The following is a 17,597-nucleotide window of genomic DNA, read 5'->3' as shown; positions in this document are numbered from 1 at the left end:
TCTTCCTGGTGAAGAGCAGGTGCGGGTGGTGGGGCAGGGGAGGCATGGGCAGAGGGCCAGACTCCTAGCCTTCCTGGTAGGGGAGGAAACGTAACCCATTGCACCCCAGGGAACCTTCCAGATAACCAGAAGCCATGAGAAAAGCTCCTCTGCGCCCCAGCGCTGTCACAAGACTCCAGTGGCCACAAGAGTGCCCACATGGCTGAGCCAACCTGACAGGCCAGCGGGCAGGGCGCCTACTCTGTGGTCTGGTGGAGCCTCTGCCGTCCAAAAATATGTCCCCAGTGACTGCCCCCGAGCCTGACCGCCCCGCCCTCGGAGCCGCCTTGCAGTGAAGGCGGTGCCTCAGCCACACATGTGACCCGGGATGCACAGTGCTGCTTTCCCTGGGGGAGACCCAGTCTGAGTGTGTGTGGGAATTAGCGAATTTTCCTATGGGAGTTGGGACAGGGGGGTTAGGCCATAGAATGTGATAAAAGGTATGGGCTTTAGGGTCAGACAGACCTGAATTCAAATCTGCCACTTAATTAGCTGTCACCATGGGTACATTACTGAACTCCATCTTCCCCAACTTCCTCATCCTTCAAATAGAGCTAATTCTGCCTGGTCATAGAATTACCATGAGGATAAAATCACAGTATATAAAATGTCCAGCATGATATATACTAGGCTCTCAATAAATGGTAGTTATTATTAATATTTTCAGGGGTGGGGAGCAGATACAGGGTGATGGAGAAGATTTGCCCTGAACTGCAGGAGGGCGCTCTAGCAGCTGGGCCCCAGGGAAAGGCTGAGCTCGCTTCCCTGGGGTGCCAGCAGCTGGCTGTGGCCTAGTGCTGTACTCTGCTGTATCTCAGCACCATCTGGGAACACTGGGTAAACGGAGTTCCTGCCCTCCCAAGAGGACCACCCAGTCCCGACCCCCTGCAGCCTGAGGTCAGGGCGGGCTGGACCAGTGGATCAATGGTCCAGGGGATGGGTTCATTCGGTTCTTTATTGGTTGTCTGGGCCCTAAAGCTGCCCTTCAACTTTGGGTCTCCCTGAGCTGCACAGAAAGACCTGACACCTACTGAGGCCAAGAAGGGGGCACAGAGGTGGTTGTTGTCCTAAAATACACACCCTACCCTTTGGGGCTTATGTTCCAGCACTGAGACTTCTAGGGGTGCAAACCCGTATCCGCAAGGTTTATATCTCATCATTCTCCAGCTGAATTGCATGAACCTCAAGCTCATTGGGGGTTTTCTTAGACTCCAGTGTTTCCCCTGGAAGCTCTTCTGCTCTCTCTCCAGGGTCTCTGGCTTCTACCTGTCCCCCAACCTCCGCTTCTGGGCCTGGGGCTTCTCTTGCAGCCTCTACCTGTACCTCAGCCTCCTGTACAGGCTCCAAGGACTCCCTTCTGGCCTCCACCTCTCCCCCAGCTTCTTCTCTGGGACCCGGGGCTTCGTGTGCTTCTTGTCTTGATAGGCTTTTAGCCAACAGAGGCTGCCTCCCAACATCTTGTGGCTCCAGGGGGTCTCTGGGCTCTGCGAGCCTCGGGGCCTCTCCAGGGAAATTGACGAGCTCTGCAGGGGTCATGAGCCCATCCCCATTCAGGTCCTGAGTCTCCAGCACCGCGTCCACTACCAGGATCACCTGTGGAAGGGTCTATAGTGACTGGAGATACTCCCAGGAACCCTGACCCTCCCAATACCCCCCTGCATCCCTGCCATGAGAGCTTTGAGCCCTCCTTTTACAGGGGATTCACCAAAAAAGTCATGATGAAAAAAACCAAAGCCTCAAAGAGCTGGGTCTTCTTCACAGGAGAAGGGCCCCCACCCAGCAGGGCTTACCGGGTTGGTGGTGGGAGAATCAGAAGCTCCAGGGGCCAGAGCTGCTGTCAACATGGACAACAGCTCCAGGCCATCCAGATGTCCACTCTGGTCGTAGTCGTGGAGGGCAAAGAGGTAGAGGAGAACTAAGGAAGAGAGGCTGGATCAGAAGAGGCATCAGGGGACAGCTGGACCAGACAGGAGTGCTGGGATGGCCCGAGGTCAGTCCCAGCTCTGGCTGCCCTGAGCCCTCCGTCCACTGGCCCCATCAGCCCAGCCCCTTACCCTGCTCCCGGCTCATGTGCTCTGGCTCCTCTTCCATCCTCTCTAGTCCCTTTAGGTAGCTCTGCAGAAGTCTGGCAGAAAAGCAGAAAATCAGCCCACGAGAGGCCGGTCTACAGCCCCAGGCCTGGCCCTCAGACCCTCCACCTGCACCTACTCACCGAAGTTGCTCCTGGCCTGGCTGGAAGGGGTTGGGCAGAGGCAGATGCTGCCCTTCAGGGTCCAGCCTGGAGGAGGGAGGGAAGGACTGGCCTTGCAAAGACCCTTCTCCAAGGGCCCAGCCTCACAGCCTTCCACCCCCAAGCTCCTGGTAGAGTTCTCCCCCCAGATCCAAAGGGAGCTGCTTCTCCAGGTCCCCAAAAACCTTGTGGGGAGGTTCCTCAGAAGCAGAACCTTACTCCCCAGACTCTGCCTCTGCAGATTCCTAGTTTAGATGTTCAGTGAAAAGCCCAATAAAACATCCGGTTTGGTGGAGGCCAGAGGAGGCCACGCCTGGTAGACACAAGTTGGAGACCCAAGAAAACAGCATAGTGGGCGGCAGGACAGTGTGGATCGTGGCCCCTCTCCTACTGTGATGCTGGGAGCCAAGGGACAGGTCTCTGGCTGAGCCCAGTGGCACTGCCCAGTTCTACACAGACCCCATTTGCTCCATGACACAAAACGGACTCTTTTTTACCCCAAGTTGAGAGCATATTTGTTGGTTTTGGAGTTTCAGTCTGCTCAGGGGCTCTTTGTCAGTCTTTAAAGCTTAAGATTTGCTCACAGTTCTGGACAGGGATCCCTGTTTGCCCAAGTCAGTCCAGACGTGGGATGCCAGTATTCATACTGCATGGTATTCGTACACAGAACCTCGAGAAAGATATTCAAATAAAATAGAAATGATACGCTAATAATCTCTATTTCTTTAGAGCTTCCACTATAAGGTGGAAGAGGTGAGAGGACTGCAGCCCCTTCCCAAGCTCTTAGCGTCACACTTCATTGGAAATGAGTTCCCAGTTTCCAAGTGGGTCCAGCAAACGTATTGATGCCCACTTGGCATAGATCACTCCAGCAGGCACAAGGCAGAGGCTGAGGTGGTGGGGATGATACAGAAGCCAGGGAGTGTACACCCAGTCTCCCGCCTCCCAGAGGGGCCCACACCCCCCGATTCTCCAGAGAACCCTCTGCTCCCAGCCCATGGCCCTTCCCTCTGAATCCCATTACCTCATGGTACCATCCTTGGGAGCAGCCTGACCCAGAGGCAGCAGCAGGACTAGCATTCTCATCATTACAGGTAACATCCTTCCTGTAACTGGAAGTAGGAACAGGGTTAGGGAATTAGAGGGAAGGAGTGTCTGCCACAGAGGGGGGGATCGGTGGGTTAGACAGGAATGCCTCTCTCCCTGCCCTTAGCTGCCGCTCAGGTGACAGGACTCCTACCCAGGGAGGAGCCACACACAGACATCAGTGATCCCCCATGGAACTTTGCTCAAAATAAATCTTATCCTGGATCCACCGTGTAAAGTGGATAATGCAAACTTGTGTTGGGGGAAGCCACGCTGCGGGCAGGAGCCTCTCCCCACACCCCACTCCTCTTGCCCTGCCAGCCCCCCAGGCACTCAGAGAAGTGCAGTTTAAGCATATCTGATGTAGTTCAGTCCACTTATTTTACAGGTAGAAACTAGTTCAGAGAGGTTAAGAAAAAGGTGAAATTAGAAATGCAGAGAGTCAGGGGACTTCCCTGGTGGCACAGTGGTTAAGAATCTGCCTGCCAAAGATTAAAAAAAAAAAAAAAAAAGAATCCGCCTGCCAATGCATGGGACACGCGTTTGATACCTGGTCGGGGCGGATCCCACATGCCACGGAGCAACTAAGCCCATGTGCCACAACTACTGAGCCTGCACTCTAGAGCCCGCAAGCCACAACTACTGAGCCCACATGCCACAACTACTGAAGCCCACACACCTAGAGCCCGTGCTCCGCAATGAGAAGCCCGGACACAGCAACGAAGAGTAACCCCCACTCTCTGCAACTAGAGAAAGCCCATGTGCAGCAACAAAGATCCAATGCAGCCAAAAATAAATAAATAAAATTTTTAAAAATGCAGAGTCACAAAAAGACCAAACCTTAAACAGGGAGGGAAACAGATTGTTGGTTTGTATTTGTTAAAAACTCACTGAAGAACAAATCAAAAGAGAATCAGGGCTTCCTAGGTGGTGCAGTGGTTGGGAATCCGCCTGCCAATGCAGGCGACACGGGTTTGATCCCTGCCCCAGGAGGATCCCACATGTCGCGGAGCAACTGAGCCCGTGAGCCACAACTGTTGAGCACATGTGCCATAAATGCTGAGGCCCACGCGCCTAGGGCCTGTGCTCCACAACAGGGGAAGCCACAGCAGTGAGGAGCCCCGCACACCACAAAGAAGAGTGGCCCCCACTTGCCACAACTAGAGAAAGCTTGTGTGTAGCAACGAAGACCCAATACAGCCAATAAATAAGTAAATAAGTAAATAAATAAATTTATTAAAAAAAAAGAGAGAATCAGACTCCTTAAAATAGGTCTACACTCAGGTAGGGCTTGAAAACCCAGCAAATCAGGATCAATCCAACAGTGGTCCCAAGAATTGCTATTTACTAAATGCAGTTAGGAAAACCAGATCCCAATAGAAAGGAAAAAACAAAAACTTTCCTTTAGACCTACACTGTGTAGGCTCATTGGCAGCACAATCACTTGATTAAATGAAAATAGTCAAAATAGAGGATCGATCAAGTGCTTTCGATTAGGCATGAAGCTTTCAATTAGTCCCAGGATTGTGTACATATCAGGTGAGTTTCTGAGGAAGCAGAAGCCCTCCAGAGCTGAGGCCTGAGACCTCAAACTCACCTCTGGGAAGACAAATCATCAGATGCTTGGTGGTCTGGAGCAGAGGATCAGGAACCCTCTGAAATAGTACCCTACACTTTGGCTGGCACTGAATTTTCCTGGAGAAAGGAGCATAGCTTTCAACAGATTCTTGAAGAGTTCCATGACCCTGACAAGGTTCAGAACAACTGCAGGGGAGGACATCGGCTTCCTAAGAGCTCTTCCTACAGCCAGTGAGCATCTGGCCAACAGGTAGATACATGTATACCTAGCTGTGCAAGTAGAGCTGCCTTGAAGAAGAAGCCACAAAACATGGAAGTCCACAAGAAGGTGAAGCTACTGAGAGTTATAGAAACTGTCTCCGTTTTTCTGTGCATATGTTTTTCTATGCATATGTTGGCCCTAATAGCTATAGTGAGTCTATGTAGTTTGCAGGTGTAGCCAAATAGGTGCACAGCTGCCTTAAAGGTGTTCATGAACTTCAGCTGGCAACATAGATCCTTGGGCTTTAGCTGTAGCCAGGAGACAAGACAGGTCTTGTACCCATCCAAGGGAGGCAGTTAGAACTGAGCTTTCCATACCACTTGGGGACACTTAGAGGTCCCCCCACAGTGAACACACCTCAGTGAAGGGATGGACTAGAAAAACATCCAGACTTTCATGTCCGGGAGTATGAAAATAAATGTCCCAATGAAAGCAACTACAAAGCTGGATAAAAATAGAAAGTATATTTTTAACTGCATTTAGTTGGCAAGAAAGTAAGAAATACCCAGAGTATAAAAGCACAATGAAAACAGTAATCCCTGGGGGAAAACTGTGCTTTAAGTCAACTTTTGCCTGAAGAGTATTGGCTAAACCAAACCAACTGCACTTGAATTATCAGCTGAGTGCTTTGTGCAATAGAAGAGACCAGAGATAAAGCCTGGGCCCACTCAGTGTGAAGAGACTAATAAGAGACTCCCCACATAAAGCTGGGATTCAAACAACTATTCTCTCAAAATGTAACTTATACAAATAAAAAGAAAAGAATGATTTTTAAATTTTTGTTTATTGGGCTTCCTAGGTGGTGCAGTGGTTAATCCGCCTGCCAATGCAGGGGACACAGGTTCAATCCCTGCTTCAGAAAGATCCCACAGGCCAAGAAGCAACTAAGCCCGTGTGCCACAACTATCGAGCCTGCACTTTAGAGCCCGTGAGCCACAACTGTTGAGCCCATGTGCCACAACTGCTGAAGCCCATGCTCTGCAACAAGAGAAGCCACAGCAATGAGGAGCCTGCACAACACAACAAAGAGTAGCCCCCACTTGCCGCAACTAGAGAAAGCCCAACCACGTGCAGCAACAAAGACCCAACACCACCAATAAATAAATGAATGAATAAATAAATAAATAAATAAATAGTTTTTATTTATTTTGGCTGCACCTTGCTGCTTGTGGGATATATTTCCCCAACCAGGGACTGAACCCGGACCCTTGGCAGTGAAAGTGTAGAGTCCTAACCACTGGACCACCAGGGAATTCTCAAGGTTAATTTTTTTAAAATGCAATGAGTGAGTTAACTAGGTCAGACACAGACGATGTGAGAATTAGTGAACTGTAGAATAGAACTAAACAAATAAATGATCCAGAATGCAGGCAATTGAGTCAAAGACATAGAAAATATAAAAACAAAGCAGCATGGAGGAGATAATACAGAAAATTAGGTTTAAAACAATATTTGAAGAAATAATAGCTGAGATTCTTCCACTATGTTGCAAAACACTAATATTCCTATCCAGGAAGCCCAATAATCCCAGGCAGATTAAATAAACAGAAATACACATCTAGAGTTGTCACGCCAAGAAAAAGAGATCTCAAAAGCAGTCAGAGACAAATCACCTAAAAGGAAGAGTAATTAGACTGACGGCTGATTTCACAATGGCAACGGTGATGCCAGGACACAGTGGTATAGTATTTTAATATGTTGAGAAAGAGGGGGAGGGGGGAAATTGCCATTCTAGACTTTTATTATCAGCAAAAATACCTTTCAAGAATGACATTAAACAAAATTTTGATAAACTTTAGATAACAAATTAGAGAATTTACTACCAATGGTTCTCTATTAAAGGAAATTCTAAGAGATATAATTTAGGAAAAAGGAAAATGATCCTAGAAGGAATGTTTGGGATGCAAGGAAAAATGGTGGTGAACAAAGAAATCAGAAAGAATGTGGGAAAATCTAACAGGGATTGTTGAACAATGATAATTACGTTAATATATGGGGCAAAAAAGGTGGACTGAACTACATTATTGGACAACATTAAGATATAAAGTGAAGATGGTTGTTTGGGAAAAGAGTAGCCATACTGATCAACTGTTAAATATGTATGTAAAAAATTTTTAATAACCACTAAAAAAATAGAAATGGAATGCTTGACCTCAAGCCAGCAGAGAAAAAAATGAATGAAATTTTAAAAAAATCAATTCAAAAGAAGGCAGGAAAAATAAAAAAGAACCTAAAAGTTAAATAATTAAAAAGGAAGACAAATAGAAAGCATAAAATAAGATGGTAAAAATAGATCCAAGTATATCAGCAATCATAATAAAGATAATTGTATAAACTCATCAGTTAAGAAATAGAGATTATCAAAAGGTACATATAACAACATACAAGTTACATGCAATTTTCAAGAGACTAACCTAAAAAGTAAAGACACAGAAAGCAAAATGATGGAGGAAGGATATATAAAGTGATACTAGAGGAAAAAAAGGTGGCATAGCTTTATTGACATTAGGATAAATTGACTTTAAGGTGAAAAGCATTGTTATAGATAAAAGAGTATCATTACTAAATGCACAAAAGTTTAATCCCCGAGGAAATTATGATTCTGAACCTGTATGTACCTAATAACATAGCCTCAAAACACCTAAAATGAAAACTGGCATAACACTACACACCTGTTAGAATGGCCAAAATCCAGAACATTGACAATACCAAATGCTGACAAAGATGATAAGCAGCAGAAACTCTCATTCATTGCTGGTGGGAGTGCAAAATGGTACGGTCACTTTGCAAGACAGGTGATTTCATACCGGACTAAACATATTCTTACCATACAATCCAGCAATTAAACTCCTTGATATTTACCCAAAGGAGCTGAAAAACTTACGTCCACACAAAAACCTGCACACAGATGTTTATAGCAGCTATATTCATAATTGCCAAAACTTCGAAGCAACCAAGATGTCCTTCGATAGATGTATGGATAAACAAACTGTGGTATATCCAGACGAAGAATATTACTCAGTACTGAAAAGGGATGAACTATTCAGCCATGAAAAGACATGGAAGAATCTTAAACGCATATTACTAAGTGAAAGAAGCCAACCTGGGAAGGCTACACATTGTGTGATTCCAACTATATGATATTCTGGAAAAGGCAAAACTATGGAGACAATGAAAAGATCAGTGGTTGCCAGAGACTGGGGGTGAAAGGGATGAATAGGTGAAGCACAGAGGATTTTCAGGGCAGTGAAAATACTCTGTATGATATTATAAGGATAGGTACGTGTCCTTATACATTGGTTTAAACCCATAGAATGTATACCACCAAGAGTGAACCCTGCAGTAAACTGTGGACTTTGGGTGATTATGATGTGTCAGTAAAGGTTCATCAGTTCATTGTGTACCACTCTGGTGGGGCACATTGATAATGTGCATATGTGGGGTGGGAGGTATATGGGAAACCTCTCAATTTTGCTGTGAACCTAAAACTGTTCTAAAACAAAGTCTTTAAAAAAAACTGGCATAAACTCAATCAGAAAAATCTAATCTGCCATTATGGTGGGAGAAATTAACATAACTCATACAGCATTTGAAAGATTAAGCAGACTAAAAGTTAGTAAGAATGTAGATGATTGAATAAAACATTTACTAAGCCTGAGCTAATGAACAGAGAACCCAAATCCAGTCACTTACCAAATGCATATTCTTCTCAATACCTGTGGAATATTTATAAAAACTGACAAAAAGTAGGCCAAAGAATATGGCTCAATGAATATTACAGAATCTGTCTCATACTGTTATACAACTAAATGCAATTATATTCGGAATCAATAACAAAAATGATGTAAAAGATCTCATTTATATAAAAAATTTAAAAGGCACACTTAAATATGGATCAAAGAATAATATCATAATAGAAACCATTAAATACTTAGCATTGGATAATACTGGAAAAACATACATCAGAACAAGATATGTAGCTAAAGCAGTATTAGAGAGGAAATGGATAGAGGAAATGGATTGAGGAATTCCCTGGCGGTCAAGTGGTGAGGACTCGGAGCTTTCACTGCTGAGGGCCTGGGTTCAATCCTTGGTTGGGGAACTAAGATCCCACAAGCCATGCAGTGTGGCGAAAAACAAAAACAGAAACAAACAACAAAAAACCATATATGTGTTTATATAATATATATATGGAAATTGGATTGACTTAAAAATTTATATTAGAAGAAAGGCTAAAAGTTAATGAGTTAAGCTTCCAACTCAAGAAGCTAGTAAAAGAGAACAAAGAAATTAGAAGAAATGAAATAATAAAAGTTAGAAGAAATTTAAAATACAATAGAGAGGAGCAAAGAATGGTGTTTCTTTAAAAGGACTAAAGAACTAGAAAACCTCTGCCAATTTTCATGAAGAACAAAGAGAAAAGCCACAAATAAACAATATTAGGAATTAAAAGGGGACATACATACAGAAATAGAAGACATTTGTAAACTTAGCAGATATAGCCATTTTCCTAGAAAAACTTAACAGCAAAACTGACACCAAAATAAATAGTAAATTTTAATAGTCCTCTAACCATTGAAGAAATCGAATTAGTGATTATTAACCTATATTGTTTGAGGAACTACAGACCTAAACTATTTCTAGAGAGTAATCTGCAAATGTGTATTAATTGCCATAAAACCTCTACCCAACAGTGTCATCCTGGGGATTACAGAAGGAAGAAAACAAACAGAAAAGAAATTATAAAGAGATTTATAGCTGTGCTATTAATATTAGTCAAAGAACTACAAACAACTGTGACATTTAGACAGTGGCTACGCAAGTCATATTATTTAACAGAGCCATTAAAAATGATAAATATTTCAAATTCATGTTTTAAAGGAAAAAATGTACAGATTTGAGTAAATCAAAAGTTTAAACTTCTATATTATGAAAGACACCATGAATCAAGTTCAAGAAGACAAATGATGGAGGACTGGAGGGAACAGGGTTCAAGACTATTTGGATTTTCGGCAGGGTGGAGTTCAGCACCACCTCCAACAAGGGCTTGGAGACAGAAGTCTCCATAGAAACCCCATGGAGACTGAGTGGAAATCCAAGAACTGCAGAGCTATGTGCCTAACTCGTGAGGATTAGAGAGAAGGTCCTGCCCACAGAGTGCTGGGTGGTTAGGAAGCAATGGCTTAGAGAGGGTATAGGTGAGTGGACAGGAGGGCTGCCTCACCAAGTTCTTGGTATTCAGCGTGCTGTGGGCTTGAATAGAGCGGGCTGAGGCCTCTAGGCTCTAAGGTGGAAGGAGGAGCAGGAAATGGCTGAGAGGGCCAGCTGGCCAGGAGAGGCCAAGAGGAGAATGACAGAAGGTATGGACCCTGGACTGGATGCCACAGAGGACACCATGGAAGCAGCAGCCGAAGTCAAGACCTTTCGTGACAAGGACCAGAAAGGGCAGTGTTTGTAGGAAAGGCAAGTGTAAACATAAGTTTATAGAATGAGGGCAAATGGTATTCATTTCTTTAATATTTATTGAGCGCCTACTCTTATGTGAGGCACTATCTTATGTCAGATGATAATATTAGGTAAAATTACTTATTATTTTTCCTCCTTAAAGCTTACATATTTATGTAAGTAGGAAAAGCTACAAATGTTAAAACAATGATTAAGAGAAAGATAGAAAAACACAGAATTGCTAAGGAATAGGTGGCATAGCCCAAAGTTTAAGAGTATGGGCCCTAACCTCAGGCTGCCTAAGTTCAAATAACAGGCTCTGCAACTCACTAGCTGTGTGACTTCTGTGTTTCAGAACCTCAGCCTGTAACACGAGGCTGGTGAGAGCACTTCGGCTGTGGTGAGGGTTAAATGAGACAAGATATGCAAAGCACAGTGCCTAGTTATACAATCAGGCATTTTCCTCCCAGAAGTTTTTCTGGACTGCTCTGCAGTGGCTTCACACATACCCACCATCCTGATCTCCCCACCTGGGTACCCTCAAATTGCTTTCTCCTCCAATCTGTTTACTGCCAGGAGGTACGCCAACAGGAGGCACAGGGGTAATTTAAATCCCTCAGAGCCGCCAAAACCTATTATCTAGGCTTAATGTGTTACCATCCCTAGGAGTTGCCTGTTAAAAGAGGACATTTGGAAACTGCAAAGAATGACTCTGGTGATAGCAGCTGAGGCATAACGGGGCAGCACTCATCAGATCCCACCAAGCCAGCCACTCATTAGGCCAACTGTGCTGGTTTGTCTACCAATTCTTTCTTGTGGGAAATAATTGGAGTCAAATTTGCCTTTCCTTGTATATGATCTGGACTTCTAATGAACAGCAGAAAGGATGCTGTGTGACCTCCCAGTCTGAGTCATAAAAGGCAACACGGTTTATGCCTGGTTCTGGTTTCTCTCTCTCCCTCCCTTGACATGCAGATATGCTTCTCTGGAGCTCTGAACCACCGTGGAAGAAGTCTGCCATGATGAAAAGACCATGTGGAGAAAGCACATAACAAGGACTTCCCTGGTGGCGCAGTGGTTACGAATCCGCCTGCCAATACAGGGGACACAGGTTCGAGCCCTGGTCCAGAAGATCCCACATGCCGCAGAGCAACTAAGCCTGTGCACCACAACTACTGAAGCCCGCGCACCTAGAGCCTGTGCTCTAGAAGAGAAGCCACCGCAATGAGAAGCCAGTGCATCACAGCAAAGAGCAGCCCCCTCTCACAGCAGCTAGCGAAAGCCCATGTGCAGCAATGAAGACCCAATGCAGCCAATTAATTAGCCAGGCAGGGGAGCAAACCTGAAGATGATTCCAAGCCCCAGCCTTCAAGCTGCCTTAGCCAACACTGATGGAACAGAACTGAGCTTTCCTTCACGGCCCTGCCCAGAATGTACACTCACAGGCAAAGTCAGTGCTATTGTTTTCAGCCACTAAGTTTTGAGGTGATCTGTCAAGTTGTCTTACGGCTTCTTGGCAGTCACAAAGAGCCCTGCTCTCAGAAGGGCCCTGGGCTTAGTCTAATGCTCTGCTGTCTCTGTGTTGAAATTCTTAATCTTATTTTTGCACTAATTCCTGAATAGTAAGAACTGGTTCTGAACCCTGCCCACATGAACCACCCTTACTCTCCTCCTCTTGGTCCTATGTCACATGCATGCAACCATTCAGCATGTGCAGTGGACAGAGGACAGAGCTATGGAACCAGCCAGACCTAGGTTCAAATCCCAGCTCCACCACAGACTGTCCCCCTGACCTCGGCTAGGTTAATTACCCTCACTGAACTTATCTGCATAATGGAGATAACAACAGTACTTACCTCACACAGTTACAGGGAACACTGAGTGGATAATGAATTACTCCTTGCACAAGGAGTCTCTTGTTCTTGTCCCTGCCTCTACTATCTTCTTGATTTAAAGACTCCTCTATACGCAGAGTAATCTTCCTTTGCTGGAACTCCACTGCTCCAAAACCTTCAATGGCTCCCTATTTCTATTGCAGTCCAGAGTCTTCACCTGGACATTCAAGGCCTTCTACAATCAGATATCAAGTTACCATTTCGGCTCATCTTCCAGTGCTCCATTATACTAACATTCTGCTTCAAACAGAGGGGTTACTGGAGTCTGCAGAAATACTTTTCACTTTCTCTTTGAAGTGCTTTTGCCCAAGCTGTTCCACCCTTTACCTGGGATATCCTGGGCCCTCCTGACAACCTCAGCACTCAGGTTGCAGTCCACTTCAGAAACAAATACTTGCATATGGACTTCTAGTGTCATCTCAGTAATATTCTCCTAAGTCATGCTTCCAAACATGATGTTTTTAGTACAGGTGACTCACCTCTATTATTTAAAGGAAGTCAGGCTAGGGCTCACCCTGGTGGCGCAGTGGTTAAGAATCTGCCTGCCAATGCAGGGGACAAGGATTCAAGCCCTGGTCCAGGAAGTTCCCACATGCCATGGAGCAACTAAGCCCGTGTGCTACAACTACTGAGCCTGTACTCTAGAGCCTGCGAACCACAGCTACTGAGCCCACGTGCCACAACTACTGGAGGCCACGCACCTAGAGCCGGTGCTCTAGAAGAGAAGCCACCACAATGAGAAGCCAGCACACAGCGAAAAAGAGTAGCCCCCATGTAGCAACAAAGACCCAATGCAGCCAAAAATAAATAAATTTATAAAAAATAAAAAGGAAGTCAGGCTAAGGCACCTCAAGTAACATATAATAAGGTTGGTGTAATGTGATTTCTTCACACTTTCAGTATTTACAAAAGCTTTTGTAGGCAACAGAAATAAAGCAGCTATTGAACCACTGCCTGTCAAATAAAGATGTTCCTAATCATTGTCTGTACCTATAATGTGCATAAACATAATTTACCCTAATGACCACGGAAAAGTCACCACAACGGTTAGAGCTGTGATAGAATTCAATACAGTTATTCACATCACACACACACACACACTCACTCACAATGATCCTCCAGCCTCTTTCTTCAAGCCTTGCACTAGTACATGCGAGGAGAGCCTGGCCTTGGAGTTAGACCTCTGATCAAACCCAGCCTCTCACAGTCCTAACAGTGTGATCCCGGCAGATGTCTTAATGCCTCTGAGCCCTGGGACCTTCCCTTTAAAAACATGAGGATAGCAGTATCTATCTGGTAGGGGCTTGGGGAGGATGCAATGGAATAATGCAGGTTGAGTGCGTGGCAGTGAGTATATGCTCCCTGAGAATTTCAGAGACTCTAGGATGTGGCAGTGCCTTTTCACTTGCTTGACTTCCCATCTAGTGCAAAACTGTTTGCACAGCATCTCTGTCAATGGCCATCAGCCTCCACTGGACTTTCCAGGACAGAAGCCTACCACCTCACAGGGCATCCATTCCATTTCTGCCTAATTCAAACTATGGGAAATTATTTTGAATTCAGTCCTCTCCCTTAACTTATCCCTCCAGTGCCGCCTGTGATTCCCAGTACCACACCCCCATCCCCTCCCAAGAGAGGAGGCAGTGGCTATACAGCCAAATGGGTCCCACACCTGAGAGCTGGGCTGCCCCTGCCGCTTCTAGCTGGGTGATAACCCGGTGCCTCCCCAATCCCCCTTTTCTTCCGCTGCCAAATGAGGATGAAACTCCCGCCAGCCTCCCCGACCCCCCGGGAGTGTCAGAGCAACGAATGAGACACCGGAGGGAAAAGCCCTTGGGGGACTGTGAACCCCCCTCATCACAGCGAGGGCGCTCAGGCCTCGCTTTCCAGGCCTTCCCTCTACCTGCTCTCAGGGGTAACCTCGGAGAGGCGCCCAGAGGCCAGAGCCAGCGCTCCGGCCACGTCTGAGGCGCAGGGGATGCGGAGGGACTGCGCCTTCAGCATCCAACCCCGAGGCCAGGAGGCCGCCCCCGCCCGCGGTCCCACCCCGCGTTGCGCCGCATCCCCGGCTGCCCGCGGCGGGGTCGCCGGCCCCCAGCCCGCCAGCCCCGGGCGGGGCTCGCACCCACCTGCGGCTGCGCGGCACGGGCCGGTCCGGCTGGGTCGTCGCTCGAGGCTGTGCGCCGCCGCCGCCGCGCCTCGGCTCCCGCCGCCCGGCCCTCCCCCGGGCCGCTCCACGTGGCCGCTCCACGTCGCCCTCCCGGCGGCAGCCGCCGCCCTGGCCGGGGCAGAGTCCGGAGCGCCAGCGCCGCGGGCACGGCCCCCGCCCCGCCCCGCCCGGCCCGCAGACCCCGGCCCTGGGCTGCCCACACACGGCGAGTGTGGTGCGTGCGTGTGTGTCTGTGTGTGACACGGACAACTAGGCAGACAGAGAGGCGACGAGACAGATGATGAAGCTGATGTGTATGAGAAGCAAGTTCAGCTGGGGGCTCACTCCCTGCTGGGACCCAGATGTGCGTGACAAGATGGGATGTAACTTACTGTTAGCCGGCGTGATTGTGACAGGTGTATGCGGCTGTGTCGGTGAGGGACTTGTGACACGGAAGGGAGTGTTTTGTGTGGCTGTGTATCCAGTATGGCAGTACTTGAGAGAGCATGGTCAATGTGTGACTGACTGTCCCGGTGTGTGACCGCACAGGATGTTAGCGGTGTCTGTTAGGGTATCTGGGTGAACTCTTCCTGAGTTGGGATACTCACGTGACACCCGTGACTGTCGGTTTCCGGTGAAGGTGTCACTGTGTGACTGTGACTGCATGTCACTGAGAAGTGGCTCCATATGAGCCACGGTGGGGGGGAGGGGGCCTGGGAAAGTATTATCTTGAGGGCGATGGAGCACTTGTTTGCCAGCACAGTGTTGCAGTGTGTGGCTGTAGCTTTGTGGTCAAAATGCAGTGTCACCAGTTTTCTCAAAGCGTCCAGTTCCTCCACCCAGGCCTCAGACTATTTCCTCACCCACTGGCTCAAAGACAGTTCTTTGAGCGAATGACTTCTCATCTCTCTGGAATCTTCAACTCCTCCCTCCCCATCAGCTCCTTCCCATCAGCATCCATCCACAACAACAAACTCACTCTCATCAAAGTCACCAGGTCTTCCTTCCTGTGGTGGACAGGAGAACACTACCTCTTTGGGTCATGGTATCGTTGGTTTCTGCAACACCATTCCTCTCTCTCTAGTCATTTCTTCTTAGTTTCTTCATGTGTTGGAGTTCCCCTGGGCTCTCTCTTCATTTTCCATCTGCTCATGTGTTCTTCCATTCAAGTAGCTTCCATCACTATCTCTTATGGGTTGAATTGTGTCCCTCAAAAATTCATATGTTGACGTCCTAACCCCAAATACCTCAGAGTGTGACTTTATTTGGAAATAGGGTAGTTGTAGTTATACTTAGTGAAGACGAGGTCATACAGGAGTAGGATAGGCCCCTAATCCAATATGACTGGTGTTCATATAAAAAGGGGAAATTTGGACACATACACACACACACACACACACACACACACACACACACACACACACACACAGAGAGAGAGAGAGAACAGCATGTGAAGATGCGGGCAGAGATTGGAGTGAAGCTTCTACATGCCAAGGAATGCTGAGCATTTCCAGCAAACCACCAGGAACAGAAGAGAGGTATGGAACAGATTCTTCCTCACTGCTCTCAGAAGGTACCAATCCTGCTGACACCTTGATCTTGGACTTCCAGTTTCCAGAACTGGGAGACAATAAATTTCTGTTGTTCAAGACACCAGTTTGCAGCACTTTGTTACGGCAACCCTGTAAGCTAATATATCATCTAACTACCATATCTCAAATTCCAATCTCTGAGCCCCAGACTACTTCAGAAACTGAACAGCCTACTGCTCTGTGCCAGATCTTAATTTTTAAAGGTGACTGAGTGACAACAGAGAGGTCAATGCCACTGAAAGAAAAGTTTAATGTTACAGTTCCCTTAGGAAGAAGAGGCACAGCTCACCACACAGCACCACAGAGGGAAGCACCAATGTAGGTCAGAGGCAGAAAGGAGCAAGGGGAAGGCACAGGCCACAGCCTTTATTAAGCTAGAAAAGCAAGACAGGGCAGGGTAAGCAGGTTTGGGTTGTAGTCTGAATAAATTTAGAGGGCTGTGGGGCATAGGGGCTGTCCCTAGCTGACTGGTCCCTAGTCCTGGGTTGATTTAGAAAAGGGAAAATATTGGTTTGGTGTGTGAGAGTTGGATGAAGGAAGCAGTCCAGAGTACGGCCTCTGGATTGCAGGGGAGATGTGATTAACTTTGGCTGTTAGTTTGTCCTTGTGATTAATGGATGCCAAATAGACAAATTCAGAATCTAAGAAAACACGATTAGAATGCCTACCAGCACCCCAGCCTCTACATGTCTGAGTCAGAATGCACCATCTTCCTCCCTCAAAACTTCCCCTCCCCCCATTTCCCTATCCCAGGGTCAAGTACCACCATGCATCCCTGAATCTATATGCAGTCAGAAAACTGGGGGTCATCTATGATTCCTCCTTCTTCCTCCACCTCCAACCTACTACCATGTCGTATCAATTCTGCCTTATATCTTAAAGATCTTCACTCCTCTCCCAAGCTTCCCCCAGTCCAGGAAGCCATGGTCCAGGCCCAAGTTCTGTTAACAGCCTCTTAATTGGCCTACTTCCATTCTCATCCTCCTCCAATCCATTCTCCAAGTAGCCTGAATGATTCTTCTAAAATATAACTCTGATCATATTGCCCACCCCATCTCAGAACTCTTTGATGGCTTTCTTCCACCCTTAGAATAAATTCTAACATCCTTCATGCAGCTGCCACAATCTGATTCCTGACCATCTCATATGCTCCAGAAAATTTCTTTTGTTTCCTTTAAGAAGTGTCTCACATCCAGGCTTTTAGCTTATGCTGTTTCCTCTCCTGGAACAATTACTCTCTCCCCTCCTCCACCTTGCTTTGGAAACTCCTACTTATTTTATTTCACTTTAAATGTACTGTTATTTCTCTCATCCAGGGCTC

The 17,597-nt window shown here is 46.7% G+C and overlaps 1 protein-coding gene across 4 annotated transcripts; it reads right to left on the bottom strand.

The window, feature by feature from the left end:
• Positions 1–43: 43 nt before the first annotated feature.
• Positions 44–15,394, bottom strand: CGREF1 (cell growth regulator with EF-hand domain 1). Of its 4 annotated transcripts, none has more exons than XM_057740411.1 (6): positions 15,293–15,391; positions 3,294–3,381; positions 2,252–2,317; positions 2,094–2,164; positions 1,830–1,954; positions 44–1,632 (listed from the first exon to the last, which is right to left on the bottom strand). In XM_057740411.1, exons 1-6 carry the CDS (start codon positions 15,369–15,371, stop codon positions 1,186–1,188), a joined length of 876 nt encoding a protein of 291 aa, XP_057596394.1. In that variant the 5' UTR covers positions 15,372–15,391; the 3' UTR covers positions 44–1,185. The 4 variants fall into 4 exon arrangements, with proteins under 4 accessions (XP_057596394.1, XP_057596396.1, XP_057596397.1 ...); XM_057740413.1 differs by lacking the exon at positions 15,293–15,391 and adding an exon at positions 14,665–14,738; XM_057740414.1 differs by lacking the exon at positions 15,293–15,391 and adding an exon at positions 14,665–14,689 and having other exon boundaries at positions 3,294–3,375.
• Positions 15,395–17,597: the final 2,203 nt, after the last annotated feature.

The sequence above is a fragment of the Hippopotamus amphibius genome, chromosome 7, assembly GCF_030028045.1.
Source record: "Hippopotamus amphibius kiboko isolate mHipAmp2 chromosome 7, mHipAmp2.hap2, whole genome shotgun sequence".
Lineage (NCBI taxonomy): Eukaryota > Metazoa > Chordata > Mammalia > Artiodactyla > Hippopotamidae > Hippopotamus > Hippopotamus amphibius.
The sequence above is the reverse complement of the archived record's forward strand: the minus strand, read 5'-3'. Positions and strand labels throughout refer to the sequence as shown.

Bases quoted from the DNA above. Each gene is read 5' to 3' on its own strand.
- CGREF1 (XM_057740411.1), bottom strand. From the start codon at position 15,371: ATGGAGCCACTTCTCAGTGACATGCAGTCACAGTCACACAGTGACACC. The intron at 2,318-3,293 runs GTAATGGGATTC...TCCCTCCTCCAG, and splicing joins CCCAAGGATGGTACCATGAG to GCTGGACCCTGAAGGGCAGC. The intron at 1,633-1,829 runs GTAAGCCCTGCT...ACCCTTCCACAG, and splicing joins ATTCTCCCACCACCAACCCG to GTGATCCTGGTAGTGGACGC.